The sequence below is a fragment of the Pan troglodytes genome, chromosome 14 (assembly GCF_028858775.2).
Source record: "Pan troglodytes isolate AG18354 chromosome 14, NHGRI_mPanTro3-v2.0_pri, whole genome shotgun sequence".
In the NCBI taxonomy this organism is placed as follows: domain Eukaryota; kingdom Metazoa; phylum Chordata; class Mammalia; order Primates; family Hominidae; genus Pan; species Pan troglodytes.
The window spans coordinates 108492480-108509205 of NC_072412.2; the positions used below are offsets into that span (position 1 = coordinate 108492480).

The window sequence follows — 16726 nt, forward strand, 5'->3', positions numbered from 1 at the left end:
TGGCTTAAAATCACAATCTAATTATAGGCAGGAATAACTAAAATCAGGCTTCCCAACTCCTAGCCCTTTCCAATACATTAAAGTGATCTTGATTCATCTGTGTATACATTGTGGACCTGTAGTCACACTCCTAAGTTTAACTTTCCAATATTGCTTTATCTTAACTCTGTAACTTTCTATCAGGGATCTTTCCAGTGGCATGGGAAATGTGTATGTCCTCTGAGAGGCACATGTACATGCACTTGGGCAGGTGCACAGATGGATCTATGTTCGGAGCCTGCCCATTCAGTCTGAATATAAAGGAATCATGGTAGTTTGATTTCTGGGTGCAGAGCAATGCTACAGACATTCTAGTATGGTTGTTGGAGTCTAAAGACAGTGTTCCCTTGCAGATAGGTGACATGAAAAATATGTAGCATTCGTTTCCTAGAATGTCATAGCCACGGAGTCTTAGAATAACTCTTGGCATCCAAGTTAAAAGCTGGATCACTTCCTCCAAAAAGTCTTCACTCACTTCCGGGAGTGGGTTGTATTCACCTTTAGCTCTGTTCACGAGACACTCATGTGGGATATTCCTAGCCTTCTGCCCCCTTAGTTACGGGCATTGCCATCTCACTGCTGTATAACCAGAGGCGTGGGAGCTGCAGCTGTCAGAATCCTAATCCCTTCTGCCTGGACTCGTTACCAGTGGTAGCGAGTGTGTATAGTAGTAAACTGTGCTGCGATGCTAGCCTTTCAGTCACTACCAGAGGTCCCAGCAGCAAAAACAAAAATTGTGGATGATACATTTTAACCTTCTAGAAACTCAGCTAACTCCTTTAGGTATGTCCAGGCTTTCCATTTAAATATCAGCCTTAAGGCAGACACGTCTTTCTTTAATGGAAGAGATCTAAATTGGGAGCAAAACATGTGACCACTTTTGCTATCGTTTTAGCTGTGTAGCCTCAATGACATAATTTAACCTTGGTTTTCCTGATTTGCAAACTGTAGGGAAAATAATGTCTTCTAACTTGCTGAAGTATGCTGTAAAAGAAAATGTGGTGGCTGTAAAATGTGCTTTGGGATTCTCGGAAGAAAGGAGTGCTATATTAATTCATGGTACTGCAATTGTTACTTTACCCCAGATTGAGAAGTAAAATATCAAATCGTTATTTTCTAAAGTTTGAATAACTGTTAAATTTATTCAGATAATCTGCTCTATTCAAGAGGCATAAATAGTTTCTTCAGTTTTAAATATATCGGCTGTGATGGTATGGACTCCTTAAGGTAGATGCTGCTCGAAAGATTATCTGGCAATGAGGCTGTTTGACATTGCATAGGTGCTAATGATGCATTGATGGTAACAAGTGAACTTTCAATGTTTTAATCGCCTCTTAAATTTTAGGATTGCAGTCTTACTAGTCAATATGAAGATGATGCCTTTCTTTGTTACAACTGAGGTAGTCTCTGGTGAAGAATATGTTTTCTTTCTGTAGTAGCTTTTTAAAATTTCTGACTCAGAAGCCTTTGTTCTCATTTTAATTTGTTCTAGATAGTGTTTAGATGGTCTTTCTTAAGTCACGCTTCGTTAATATATGATATTTTAATATAATTTTGTCTGCTGTATTTGAAGTTAAACTTTATTAAGAAAATATAAAAGCACTCCATACATATTTTGAATTATTACCATTTGATATTTTAATGTATTATCTATCTAGTTTTCAAGAAATAATGAAGAAAACATCAATATATCACCTACCATCATTTCATTACTTGATGGATTCAGAAGCTCAAGAAGGTAAGTCATTTTATGTTTATGTAGCTTAGCATTTCTAAGAAGACAAATAACTAATAGAATATAAAGTGTCACCTTTGCAATATTCATTAATGTCTTAAATGGAGCTGGGACTTTTATCAATGGCATATTATGTCTTGGTTTATATTTGTGAGCCTGCAAACATCTTGAATCATGTTTAAGTCTATTACTATACCATGATCTTGATGATATGTTAAAGATACTTTTGACAGATTAAATTAAATATATAGACTTACTAAGCATGTACAGGGTTTTTGATCTTCAAATAAGGAATACATTTTTTTCTCAAGCGCTGTACACTAAATGTATGATGTGATTTCTAAGCAAATTTTATTTCAGATAAGAAGCTTGCAAGAAAGATAAAAATAGTTTTATGTGAAAACTATAAGTTTTTACTGGTAGTTGGATGAAAGGTGAATTTAGGCTATACAAACATCTGTAGCCTGAGTTTATGGTTCCTCTAACTATTTATTAGAGGCAAATACATAATGTAATTTGACCTCTGGATGTAAAGAGATTAAGTTTGAATTCTACTATCAGTGTGGTTATTTGAAATTGAACCATCATTTTTATATAGTCTTAAGTATCAAGCGTGACTTTGCATGGGTTATGTAATATAACTGTCCCCATTGTCTTGAGATCAAAAGTACAGACATACACTCTTGACAGACTAGAAAAATTACCATATTTTTGTAGAGCAGTTGTAATACAAATCTAAATATCTTGATTTCTTTTGTTCTCTCCTTATCTGCACACACTGTAGATGTTTTCTGAACACTATAGTTCTGGTTTTTCTGTTTTTGGCCATTCCAGGTGGCTTCTACCTAGGAGAACACATCTTTAGGCCAAGAAAGCTGGGTGTATGCCCAGTGTTGGCAGCCTACCTGGCTTAAACACAAATAGTTTTACCAAGCGATTCTTGCAAACCTAACCATTTAAGTTGATCACTTAGAGAACCCAGCCATTTAGATGATTTGATTGAAGATGCAATTTCTGTGTGGTTTATATCATTATCATTACCATTAGTAACAATTCTTGGTTTCAACTGTGTAGAAGATAATTTGGCAAATTACAAAGGAAGTGGAAGAAGTTCAAGGTAAGGTTGAGACGGAACTAGCATTACAATGTTTTACAACACAAACAAACACACTCTGTAATCATCTATATAGCCAAATGAAGCTTTAAAAATGTGTTCACACACACAGAGCTAAGGGAATTAGGGATGTGCCCTTGGAGCAGATCAGGTGGCATTTAGTTGGAAAGGCATCACCAAGTAGAGGAACACTCAGTTCTCAAGTACTGAAGGATACTGACTTTTCCTGCCCTCTTTTATACTTAGAATCCTGTGCTTGGAAAGGATGGAGCAAACCCATAGCTCAGTGCTCATATTTCAACACTGGCATGAAGATCCAAGAACTATAGGATGTCACTTATTTATACACAGATTAAAATTAGGGCTATGGTGGGTGCTAAAAAATTCTTCTGTATGTGTTTCTAAGGCTATATTATAACCTAAGGTGTCTAAAACCTTACCCACATTAACTTTTCTAAATATCCTATGTTGCCTGCCTCATGCCAGCAGCCTCTCTCCAGCTGTTAGTACACGTAGCAATCTGTTATAGAACAGTAGGGTCACTGGAGGACCTGCAGCCTTGGGGCAGATTCATCCTTGCCCAAGGCTCAGTGATTCTGGCTCTCAATGACCCTCGAGTCTGTCACGTCAGCTGCTTACTTGACATCCTACTTAGTACCTCTTGTCAGTTTAGGGCCTTCAAGACATAGATGCCAAAATCGGGCTAAGCATGTAAGGGATTTACTGGGGGAAATGTTTGTGGAGGATAAGGAAGAAAACAGAAGTAGGCAAGGGGAGCCTTCAGAGCCCAACGTGGGTCCAGTGCCCGTGAGAGGAGACAGAAGACAGATTGGATGGGAAGAGTCTCCAATTGCAACACAATTCTGAGACAGTCTCAGGTGGGCTGATGAAAATCCCTGAGCAGGAGTTGCCCACTAGAGGAGTGTCCTATATGGAACAGGAACTGGCTGGCTTGAGTAGGCAGCCCCAGGAGGAACATGGTCTCCCAGGAGCCACAGGTGCAGCAATGGGCAGTGTTGGGCAACTCTGCTCCTTGTGGCAGGTTCTCTTAATCTGAGTGGCACACCAGGGTAATATGTATTTAAAATAATTTTCCTTTACAGGTTTGCCCTTCCACCTATATTTTCGATCTCACTCAATGGCAACATCACTCCCCAGGCTACCCAGAAACCTGGAATCATCCTGATTTTCTCCCTTTCCTTCACACCCTTCATCATTACATCTCATTGATTTTACATTCCTGATATGTTTCCCTACCCCTTGTTCCATTTCCACCATCACTTACCTTGATTCTTCATTATCTCTGCTCCTGACTGCTGTTAACCGCCTTCTAATTGGCTGTCTCGCTCTGGGCCAACTCCCTTTCTTTACCCTCTCTAGTTCTTTTCCCACACTGTAACCTGCACTGCATGATCTTTTAAAAATCCAAATCTTGTCACATTTGTCTTCTGCTTAAAATTCTTCAGTGCCTCATTATTTCTTACAGGATAAAATCAAGGCTTCTTAGTATGGTGTAATGTGTTTTACCTTGTGCTACTATCCTCATTTATCCTATATTCTGGTTCTCAGGGTTTCCAAAGTTGGTCAGGAGACTTTTTGCCAGTGGGCTTTTGCACATGTCATTTCCTGTGTATGGCAGGTCTTCCCTTCTCCTATTTGACAAACTCATAATTAGGAAGGCTCAGATAATTCTTTCCTGAGCTCTCTGAGAGGTGGAACTTTCTATTTTTGCATTGCCTACTGAAGTCTCTGTTATAGCACTTTTACTGAACCTCTCTTATATAGCACTTGATCTGCCTTCTAATTCATAGTGCCCAGGTACTTAATAAGTGAGTGAATGAATGAATGAATGAATTAGCTATAACATAACCGTATTGGCTGACTTAAATTTGCTCATGAGTGATGATCTTGTATTTCTGATCATAAGTCAGTTGACTCCCTTCAGGACCTAATATAATGTTCTCCTCAAGGCATCACATTAAAAATTTTCAGGAGCATCTTCATAAATCTTTGCAGAATTGGATTAATGGGTAATATGGTTTTTATAAACAGTATTGCATTAATATATATGGAAATTTATATAATTCTACCACTGTTTTAAGAAACCTATCAAACTACAGTCTGAGGCAATATATTTAATATACTAGTTGGAGTACTATAGCACATATAATTACTAAAGTGAGAATAATTTATTAACACATTTTAAACATTTTACAAGTAACATGAATAATTATCTTCCAGATAAGACTAATAAATTTTCTACATGTTGAATAAAAATAACTCTTGAATATACCAGTCTACTTCAGATGTCTTCAAAACTCAGATTTGAATGTCAAGTTTGAATGTCAATTGTCACCCCTAGGGGAGGCATACCACCACTTTGAAAGCACACAAGTTCATACTTGGCTCCTTGACCCAAGGCCTTCATTTAGACTCTTGTCATTTTTCATCTAGATTGTTCCAATAATCTTCTAATTAGCTTGTAAGGTCACCAGTTTTTCAGCTCCTGCTGTCAGATGTAGTTCTTAAATATCAAATCTGATCATGTCAATTCCTGTTCTAATAATCTTTATTAGCTCCTCCTCACCTTATAGAACAAAGGTCAATGTTGCACATAAATTTAATCCCAACCTACTTCTTCAGGCTTATTTTCTATAGTTCCCCTCCATGCACCTTGTGTAATATTCATTATAATCCCTAAAGACACAATCCAAAATGCCATGATCCTGAATGTTGAAATCCCCAAAGAACAAACGCCCTTACATCTAATTGAATTCCCAAACCACAATGATAGATTTGGAATTAGGTGCCATCAAAACTTCTAAAGGTGGATTTCAAGGTGTTAGCAACAGTTTCTTTTTCCATTCAGCCCAATACATTTGCCGGAAAATTCAGATGAATGGATTGCCTGTAGAATATAGTAACATGGAAACCTTCAGTTTATAACGCATTATTTGTCTGCATTGGCATTCCTTCTAGCTGATGAAATTCTAGGAGGTCTTAATGAGTTAAAGCTGAATTTGCCTGATGAAGCCAGCAAAGTTACTGACTGTAAAATAACTATGTGCATGGTAGGATAAGAAAGCACACAATGATGTTGCTGTTCGATCACCAGTATTGTTTCAGCCAAATCTGTGGTCTGTATATGAGTGCATGAGCAAAGGATTTCCATGTACCCAAAACAACATAGAAGCATGACACAGAAGATAGGAAATTTAATAGAAAATGCTCATGTCAGTGTATATTGAATAAAACTAGAATTTCAAAAAGAGCAGCATCATGTAGAAAATCAATGTGAATGTATTCTTCAAGAAGAGCCATGTCCTAAAAGAAAAGAAACAGTTACTCATCTCCACGCAAGTCTTCAGAATAGAGTTAATGATTGTGGAAGTCGGCCAGCTCTTATGGGCTACCTCCGTGCAGTTGCCCATAATTTATCCCTGTAATACACTTTTTCATATGTTGAATTTTCTTTTTAGTTTCTTTGGGAAGGTTTTGTTTTTCTTTTTCCTTTTTTGAAGTTTTTTTCCTCACCATTTTAAATCATCAGCATTATTTTTTACAACTCACTATGGTATGCTACATGTTTCATCTTTACATTTCCAAAACTAGAGGCATAAATTGTATGAGCTTTTAGAGAGTTCTAATTTGTTTTATGCACTTTTTTTTTTTTGCAAATCTGACTCCATGGAAGTGCATTTTAATAACACTGACTTTGTGTGTAAGCATTGTGCATATATATGTAAAAACCTTAAAACTTCTTCAATAAATAAAGGGATATCCTTTTTCTGCATCTGCATTTGTGAAAGATAACATTTTTCAAGATCTCAGCTCTTTAGGCAACTATATATGACTGTATATGTGGTGGTGACCCATTGTTGGTATTTAATTTTAATTTTTTTAGCAAGGGGCGTCTCACTATGTTGCCCAGGCTGGGCTCTAACGATCCTTCCACCTCAGCTTCCTGAGTAGCGGGGACTACAGGCGTGAGCCACTGCATCCAGCTCCACTGTAGGTTTGGATCAGTTTCATCAAAAGACTTAGGTTTCATCAGGATATTTCAAGTGACCAAACTATATAAGTGATTTCTTTATGAATACAATTTTTCTGCTCATAACTGTTATGCCTGTGTAACTGTGGGTAGCAAACCTGAGTGCTTATCATTGCAAAATTATGTATATTATTATTGCCAATTTTATTGTATAAAGTAGCCCACAAAGTGTTCTGTTGTGTTTTTATGTTTCTAAACTCTTTTAAAAATGTAAATATGTTTTAAAGAACTTTTAGAATTATTTTTATCAGAATTATGTATTTGGGGTTTTGATCTTTCAGGATTCAACACTGGGGATTATGGCATCAGAAACTGTCTTTTGGGATTCTGGCCCAAACCCCTAGCCTTGTACCCTCGCTCCATAGATCTTCTAACAGCTCCTGGGCTTAAATATCTCCTCTTTTATGATGCTTCTCCTGATTCAACCAACCAGTGGTGCTTCCCATAGCATTTTAGAAAGACCTGTTTTATAGCATTTATCAAGGTATTGACATTTGTTTAGTTGTCTGCCCCTTCCGTGATCGCAGTAGCAAACTTGTAGTACAACTAATTTAGGTTCTTTATTTTTCCACTTGCATCCTGAGCAACCTCAATAAAAGATGCATTTTCTTTCTTTTGTAAACACAAAATGTAGCATTGTTTGGTCTACTTGATTAGAGTTACAACCTCTGTACATTCTTGAAACTAAGAAGACCAGCAGACAGAGGATATCTGTAGAATCTTCTCAGGAATTGGTTTCAACATAAGGGTCCAAGACCTTGGCATTGCTGAGGTTTTCAGAATTCTATCTTTTAAGTTAAGCCTGTGACTATTTACTAATCTGAAAATATCTTTAACTTCTTTTTTTTAATCTGTAGGCATTTCTAAGAAGCACATGACATTCAGCTTTGAATAGAAGATTCATTTGAATGACAGTTTCTTTCATTTAGTAGAGGGGATTTTACTTTAAATTTTGCTGACAGGTTTTCATGACAGCCCTCAAATGGAAGCTTGAATTCACTTGTCACAGCTATTAAAGAGTTGTTGTTGTTGTTTTTTTGTTTTTGTTTTTTTTTGTTTTTTTTGGTGGGGGATGCATTTCTGTGATCTGGTCCTTCCACTTATTATTGCTATTATTGACCTTACAAGTATAGAAGAGAAGAATATAGACAAAAGCCTCCATTTTTGAAGGCTTGTTGTAATCCAGCATTGAAGTCAATTCACTGTTGAATTTTCCTCTTAAAATCGTCATCATAATGTGGCAGAATCTTGCTACTTTTCACTTTATACTTGAAATCCCTTTAATTCTCAGGAAAACAAGAGCACCTGGTAGATTTTATTTACTATCAGCAAAGAATGAATAGCAGGAAAATGGTGTTGACTTTTTTTGTATCAAAAGCATTAAAATAGATAAGCCCAAGATAGCAACGTAATTGTAATACTCTGTCTTGACTATGTTTTATTTAAAATCTATTTTAATATTTGTGTTTTAATATTAAATTCACCAATAAAATAATGTTCTAAAACTATAGTAGATAGCTTTTATCTGAAGGTACAGTTATCAGAAGTTTGCTGCTTTTCATATAGGGAAGCCGATGTACAGAATCTTGTGTAATAAATATTATCTGGTTTTTGTTATTTGTCCTGGGGGCTAAGTGCTAGATAATGAGGAAAGAATATATGTGGAAAAATTATTCTTCAGAAATGTATATTAAAATTCCATTGTATGGCAATGCTATTAATTTTTGTAGGAATTGCTCTTCAAATCTTAAAAACCAGACTATCTACTAATTCACCAATCTTCTCAATATTCGACTCATATTCAACAACTAAATAAGCATGCAGTTTAAGGGGCATGTTCTTTGTAAATTATTTGGAGCATAGATTTTTTTCCTTTTTATTACAACAAGGCTGCTGTAGGGATGCCTTTATAATAGGGCAGCTCTTTCCATTAGATTCTTGTTTAGAGATTCTTATTATCAACCTTGAAATGGGTGGTGTTATTGTTGGAGCTTAATATTAAACATGTCTTGATTTACATAAATAATTACCATTAAAACTATCACCTCAAGGCCAGGCGCAGTGGCTCATGTCTGTAATCCCAGCACTTTGGGAGGCTGAGGTGGGTGAATCAGTTGAGCTCAGGAGTTGGAGACCAGCCTGGGCAACATGGTGAAACCCCGTCTTTACTAAAAAAATACAAAAATTAGCCAGGCGTGGTGGCGCATGGCTGTAGACTCAGCCACTCAGGAGGCTGAGGCACGAGAATCGCTTGAACCCAGGAGGCGGAGGTTGCAGTGAGCCGGGATTGTGCCACTGCACTTCAGCCTGGGTGACAGAGCCAGACTCTGTCAAAACAAAACAAAACAAACAAAAAAAACAAAACCCTCAAAAAACAAAACAACAACAAAAAAACAAACTATTACCTCAAAATCTTTAAATAGAAGTTCACACTGGAAAACAGCAACCAATGTTTTAAGATGGAAATAATTGTCTGTTTATGTGTATATGTTTGCTTTTAAAATTTTACACTTTTAGACAAATTATTATTTTTTTCCGTGTCATAAAGAAATTTCATTTTAATCCTCATTCCTCTAAAAGAATTTTTATGATTTTATCAGCATGATACTTACAAAGAGCATATCCCCCTTTAGACAGATTATTTTAGGCAGCCAAGTTTAGTTTATTTGGGTTTCATGCTATAAATTATGCTAATTTATGAAGGTGATTTCTTGTTGGATGCTTGTAGTATTCATATAATATTTAAATGCAAAAGAGAATATTAATATAAAGCATTATCAATTAAATTTTATTCAACCTGATAATGTTTTCTGTGATACATGATCATCGTAGGTGTATAACTAATTTTGCATTACCATTTATGAGTGATATAGTTGTGTTCTTTTTAAAGTGTGTATGCAATTAGTAGTGGTTATATTCATTTCGTGAAATCTCTTTGAAGGTCCTTTGTTTTAGGAGTGTAAGTAATTTTCATTATAATATATTCATATATTTTTAAATCTCATTTCCATATGAAGGTAAAGATGGGGTCATTCTTAGAATGAAATAACTCTATTCAGAAGGACGCAGTCAAAAGCTAGGAATTCATTTGTTATCCCTCTGTAGTTGTTAGGACAGGAGCACTAATCTGGCCAACTAACCTTTAAAAGAACATGCAAAGTCAAAGATGTCAGGTTGTACCAGTAAATATTCACCGGCAAAGTTTTTATATCAAAGACTGGAACTTTCGAAGATGCTCCTGGGACTTAGTGTACTCTAACATCTATTAATCCCTGGTACCTTAGGTGACTTGTCATAGAAGTGCTACATTTACAAGTAGTATGCAAGGAGGCCCAAGAGGACAAATTCAGTTAAAGGTCAAGGAAGCAATTAACGTTCTCTACTTTTCCCTAAAGAACTTCCACAGCAAATGTTGCCCTCCCCCTGCACCCCCAGTCTTACCAAGGCAAGTGCATATAGTGAAATGGAAGTTAAAGTTCAAATAAAACACGTTTCCAATATTATTTGGTTCTTAGAGCTCTTCCTGAATGTGAATGCATACTGTTGTTTAAGGTGAAGTACAGTGAAAAATATTAGAAGAGATGGCTCTTGCTGAAAAATACCAAATTTCTATTTCTTTGTTTCCCCTGCATCTCTGTCAAGGGTCAATGTTTGCAGTAGTGGTAGAGGTGGGTGGTAGGCTGGGCCCTTCCTGTGGATGTGGTTAAATTGGAGTTCTTTTGAGGAGTACATGATTCTGTTTGTATTCTAAGCAGGGCACACACACACACACACACACAGACACACACACACACGCATGCACCCCAACCTTCTATTTTCTAGTCCTTCAAATTTTGAAAACTCTTGTGTTCACTCAGGTCTTTTCTTCTTTTTGTTGAACATGTTGAACTCCCCAAAACTGTCCTTATAAGGCCGAGTTTCAAGATTTCTCACCTCCCAGTTGCTACAGTTTCTCAGTGGCCCTCTAAAGTGGGCCTTCCCTAACTGGATGTACAAGTATAATCTGACTGGTGTAAAAGAAAGCCTCTACCTCCATGATTTTGGAAATTATATTTTTAATGTGGGCTAGGTGCAGCGATTTTTTGATGGTCATATTAAACTTTTGACTCATATTGAGCTTGTGGCCAAGTAAATGTATCTGTCTGTCCCCACCCCCTACACAGTGCTGCTAAACTCAGGCTGAATACAGACTTTAGACTTATCTTTATTAAATTTCACATTGTTAAGACCAATCCATTTTTACAACTGAAGACATTTTCCTTCACATTTAGTTTTCTGTTATACTTGTTGTCCCCATCCCATTTATATATTCTGAAAATTTTATAATACTTGTAATGTCATCAGTTAGTCAAACCATTGACAAAACTGTTCATCAAGGCAAAGCTGAGAACACACCATTTATTAGAAATGTCTATCCAGGTGGGCACCAAAGCCAAGAGCCTTGGGAGTACTGTGGAAAAGCACTTTCTTCCAATCCAACAATTCTTTATAGGTATGCCATGAGATACCACATGTTTGTGTCTATGGATTTCCGATTTTTCCAAGGGCAGGGACCATGTCTATTTGGCTAGCTACTATACTCCATCACCCAGCACTGTGCCTGGGACACAGAACAGCTAGAATTGCGCTGGGATGCCAATATGAAGAGGTGGGTTCTTATATTCCATCACCAATCTCTCTCTTATTCTATATGAACTGATTGGTGGCTCTTAAAATATATTGCTTTAAAAAAGTACATCAATTATTATTTGTTGTGTGTAGCATTGCAGAAGGGGATAATGGTGATTTGAACTCCCATGAAAATAAGAAAGATGTTGCCACCCTGATGAATGGAAATATTAGCTTACATTGAGAGTCATTTTCAAATAGTTTACCTTATTATTTCTCACCTAAAGTCACTGAATATTCAAAAGCTCCTTAGACTAAGCAGAAATGCTGTATTTCCATCAAGTTCTTTTCTCTTTTCATGGATTTACTTATACAACCATTACCTTTTTCTTTTCCTTTCAGACACCAGAGAAGCCTATGATGACAAGCAGGTGGTCACAGAGATCATGGCAAGATGTTTTATTCCGACTCTAATAACAACTACTTCCTGGGAAAGTTTTCATTTTATTGGTCATGAGATTCGAATTACTGAGGCCATGGATTGTTATGGTGCTGTTGTTTGGCCATCGGTATAATTTCATACAGAATTTGTCACATTCCAATTATTTTTCCAGCCAGTTTTGTTCATTATTCTGTTCTATTTGGAAGAAGAAAACAGGTTCCATATTCCTTCTTTGTGACCTCAAATAGTACTATGTTTTAGAAATCATGTGACTAGGAAATTATTTCTCCCAATTAATTCTGTAATTCTATTTCTTTTCTTTTCTTTTCTTTTCTTTTCTTTTGAGACAGAGTCTTGCTCTGTCACCCGGGCTGGAGTGCTGTGGCTTGATCTCAGCTCACTGCAACCTCTGCCTCCTGGGTTTAAATGATTCTCCTGCTGCAGCCTCCTGAGTAGCTGGGACTACAGGCATGCACCACCACACCAAGCTAATTTTTGTAATTTTGGTAGGAATGGGGTTTCAACCATGTTGGCCAGGCTGGTTTTGAACTCCTTGCCTCAAGTGATCCATCCACCTCCACCTCCCAAGGTGCTGGGATTACAGGCATAAGCTACCACGCTGGGCCTCAATTAATTTTATTTCTGACTTTATTGAAATTTATAGGATTAATACAGGGTGTTGTTTACTTCTTCAGTTTTTAAAATAAGAGTTTAGAGCAGTAAGCATTTTTATTTCCCCTTTTATTAGCTCCATTTGAGTTAAACAATTACATTGAAATCTATATGAGTCTCACATGTAGAATGTCCTCAAAGACTCTCAATCCTTTACCAACTGTCCCATGAAGAGTAATGGACCCACCACCCCACCTGCCCCAATCCCACACACCACTTGGAAATGACTAGTATTATCAGAAGTTGCTTCCTTTAAAAATGATCAAACCTAAGCAATTGAACTCCACATTTTTAGTTATTTCTCTTTTCCTCTCAATAATCCCCAAGGAATTTTTCTAGCAGAAATGTTGAACCTCTCAGAGGATGCACTTTTGTTCATATTTTTTGGAGTGATGTACAGGTACACACATGAGTACTCTCATGTACTCATATGAGCACGCATACATAGCATAACATTAGCAGCATATTTATCCAATAAAGTTTAATTTTACTTTCTGTTATTACTTGCCAAGCGTCCCTTTTTTCTTTTTTCTAACTTTTATAGGCCCTTGTTCTATGCTATTTCCTGGAAACAAATGCAAAGCAGTATAATATGGTTGACAAAAACGTGATTGAAATTGGAGCTGGAACAGGGCTAGTCTCCATTGTGGCAAGTTTACTTGGTAAGCAGATATTTTTGATTGAATAGAGGGAGTGTCAGAGAATTTAATGATCAAATATCATTAGTTGTTTTACTATCCAGTGTACTATGACCTGCGCCTATCTGTGACTCCTTAACTGTTTGAATGGGCTTCATCTAGAAACTACAGATTTTAAAGTCTCCTTACCAGTCTCTTTCATAGTTTTCTGCATTAAGTTGTGTTAATTCCGGTCTCTTTCATAGTTTTCTGCATTAAGTTGTGTTAATTCCGGTCTCTTTCATAGTTTTCTGCATTAAGTTGTGTTAATTCTTCTTGTGGAATACTGTCACAAGCCTCAGATGAAGTGTTCTAAATAAGAGTTGCATGGAAGCATTCTGGTTGCGAGAGGAGAAATGTGAAATACCAGGCAGAGGCAGATTCTATTGCTGCTGATTCAGATGCACTTTAGATTTTAGCGCCATTTCAGTGTTCCCATGTAGCTGTAGATTCCTTTTGAGTTTTGAAGTGCTATGCTTTTATGAAAAAGCACGTATCAGAATAGGGAGATAATATTAGAAATCACATAAAAATCACACGTCTGCTTCTATTTTTAGGTGTTTGTCCTTGAATTTGTTTTCTCAGTTCATTCAATTCTTTTTTTTTTTTTTTTTTTCTCTGTCGCCCAGGCTGGAGTGCAGTGGCGCGATCTCCGCTCACTGAAACCTCCGCCTCCTGGGTTCAGGTGGTTCTCCTGCCTCAGCCTCCCCGAGTAGCTGGGACTACAGATGCCCACCACCATGCCCAGCTAATTTTTTGTATTTTTAGTAGAGACAGGGTTTCGCCATGTTGGCCAGGCTGGTTTCGAACCCCTGAGCACAGGTGATCCGCCCGCCTGGGCATCCCAAAGTGCTGGGATTACAGGCATGAGCCACTGCGCCTGGCCTATCTCCATTCTTTTTTATTGCGACCCTGAGTTCTCTCACCAGCATCTTTTCCAACTGAGCATGTGATAGTTTTTAACATTAAAAGAGCCTGTTTCAGTTCAGTCTTTTTGTTACTGTTATCTATCTCATTGCCTTAGTTTAGCTCTTTCTCTGATGTGTGCTACCCAGATCCATCCTGATTTCCTTGATCTTCAGAAATGCACACCTGCCACTTTAAAATCTTGAGAGGAATTGAACATTTAGCAATTTACAACTTTCAAATACTAGAGATTTATAAGACTCTTGGAGTCTTCCCAAATAATATTTTTTAAAAGTTGCTGTGTCCTGATATTGTTTTCCAAAGTCACTATTCCATTTAGTAAGGATAAGTCAGAGTCACTATTCGATTTATACCTGAAAGCCTGACTTAGGAGCAGAATTTGTGCTTTGGGGAGTCATTTGTTTTATTAAAAAGAATTGGTCCCTTGAGTCCGCTTGTCTAACTTGAAACAAATATTAAAAGATAGAAACTTTGTTTAGTCTGTATTCTGAAAGTGGTAGTGTTTATCTCTCTAGGCACAAAGATATTAAGTATAAGGGAGAGTTTACATTCAATATGGGCAAAGGTGTATTCCTTACTCTGAGATTTAAGAAAGATTTGTTGAAAATGATCGACCCACCGATAGTAGAATGTAAAGGCTTATATCTCTGTGAGTGTACCAATGATAGGCATATTCCCCTCCCATTTTAATATTTTCACAAAATACAGTTGATGACAAGAGACTCGTGATATTGCATCTGAGGAGTAGCTTCTGATTTGGTCTGAGCTGAACTAGACTTCTCTTCCATTTCTGCTTTCTTGTTCTTTACCTGGTCTGTGCTTTTCTGATGCTGTAGAATTGGACAGTCTTAGATTTATTTGCAGATTATTTTTAGCCTTTGCTACTGCTCAAAGTTTACTTTAGTGACCAAATTTCTACAAATTTGCTCCTGCCATATTTCTTCCTCAAAAACCCATCACTATTCACTTCTATCTTGGAAATTGTTTACATCTTCATCTATGAGTGGTAGCTTTATGAGCACTATACACACGTTGTGACTAGACTTTTAGCATGTTTTGGTGGGAAGATTTATACTTGTGATGGGCCAAGTTGAAAACCTGGGCATAGCATGTATATCATAATACTTTTCAGTGAATGCCATTGAAAGGTCTTCTTGTCTTCTTTCTTCCCTCCACTTCTCACATGAGCACTTCTGTTCAACTATAGGATGTCTGATGTTACATACACTCATTTGGTGTCACATGACTGAAGCTCAGAATTCTTTTAGGGAGGTACCTATTCTTCCATCAATGACTTCTCATTGGTCCAATGAGGGTGCCAAATATTTTGACTTTCTCTTTTTCGTGATTATTTTTCTCCTGGTATGTAGCAGATAAATAGCAAACAAAAACAATAGTAACAGCAAAACATACCAGAACAAAAACGAGGAGAACATAAAAAATGCAATGGTGCGCAAAAGTACCATGGGTCTCTCTCTCTTTTTTTTTTTTCTTTAAGCAGAGGCATATAGCTGCTTTGCATCCATTTGAATGGGATTCCCTTTCTGTGTAGAGGTACTGCTGAGTCTTTTTTTAGGGGGGGATGAAGAATTGTGCAGAATTGCAAAGTGCATCCTGGCTTGAAACTTTTGATTGTTCTACCTTATCTCATGAGGGTTACTTTCTCTACTGTCCTTTGCTTCACAGGTGCTCACGTGACGGCCACAGATTTACCCGAATTACTTGGAAACCTGCAATATAATATTTCCCGAAACACCAAAATGAAAAGCAAGCATTTGCCTCAGGTTAAAGAACTCTCCTGGGGAGTAGCTTTAGATACAAACTTCCCCAGGTCTTCTAATAATTTTGACTATATTTTGGCAGCGGACGTGGTCTACGCTCATCCTTTCTTGGAAGAGCTCCTCATTACCTTTGACCATCTGTGCAAAGAAACCACCATCATCCTGTGGGCCATGAAATTCAGGTTGGAGAAGGAAAATAAATTCGTAGATAGATTTAAGGAGTTGTTTGACCTGGAGGAAATTTCCAGTTTCCCTAGCCTGAATATTAAGTTGTATAAAGCTGTGAAGAAAAACCGGAGGAGCGTATGACATCCTCAATGAGGACGTGGAAATGCTAAGGCAATTTTTAGCAAATAATCACTTTAAAGAAAACCCTGAATAACTTTATGTGCCACTGAGTTTCCCAAGGGGAAATACACACACAGATGCACACACACACACACACACACACACACACACACACACACACACAAAACCCCCTACTACAAGAATAGAAGATAGTTTCCCAAATTTGCCTCACCCCAGGCAGTAATTTTTCCAGATACTGCATGTGAGTCTGTAGGATTGGGGTAACTTGTTCCTAGTTTGTCTCTATCAGCACCCAGGCCCTGGGCCTGCCTTCTACTCATGCGGTAATAGAAGCTCTTGGCAAAGTCACACTGTGCTGTTGTTGTCTGCTC

At 37.3% G+C, this 16726-nt stretch overlaps 1 protein-coding gene across 3 annotated transcripts; it reads left to right on the forward strand.

The window, feature by feature from the left end:
* Positions 1-743: 743 nt before the first annotated feature.
* LOC134808156 (putative methyltransferase-like protein 21E) lies at positions 744-16452 on the forward strand. Of its 3 annotated transcripts, none has more exons than XM_063792308.1 (5): positions 744-822; positions 1698-1777; positions 11950-12116; positions 13206-13323; positions 15952-16452. In XM_063792308.1, exons 2-5 carry the CDS (start codon positions 1711-1713, stop codon positions 16353-16355), a joined length of 756 nt encoding a protein of 251 aa, XP_063648378.1. In that variant the 5' UTR covers positions 744-822; positions 1698-1710; the 3' UTR covers positions 16356-16452. The 3 variants fall into 3 exon arrangements, with proteins under 3 accessions (XP_063648378.1, XP_063648377.1, XP_063648379.1); XM_063792307.1 differs by lacking the exon at positions 744-822 and adding an exon at positions 952-1098; XM_063792309.1 differs by lacking the exon at positions 744-822 and adding an exon at positions 952-1098 and having other exon boundaries at positions 11950-11996.
* Positions 16453-16726: the final 274 nt, after the last annotated feature.

Coding starts and splice junctions, on each gene's coding strand:
- LOC134808156 (XM_063792307.1), top strand. CDS start 1,052: ATGTGCTTTGGGATTCTCGGAAGAAAGGAGTGCTATATTAATTCATG. Junction 1,778..11,949: donor GGATTCAGAAGCTCAAGAAG/GTAAGTCATTTT, acceptor TTTTCCTTTCAG/ACACCAGAGAAGCCTATGAT. Junction 13,324..15,951: donor CATTGTGGCAAGTTTACTTG/GTAAGCAGATAT, acceptor TTTGCTTCACAG/GTGCTCACGTGACGGCCACA.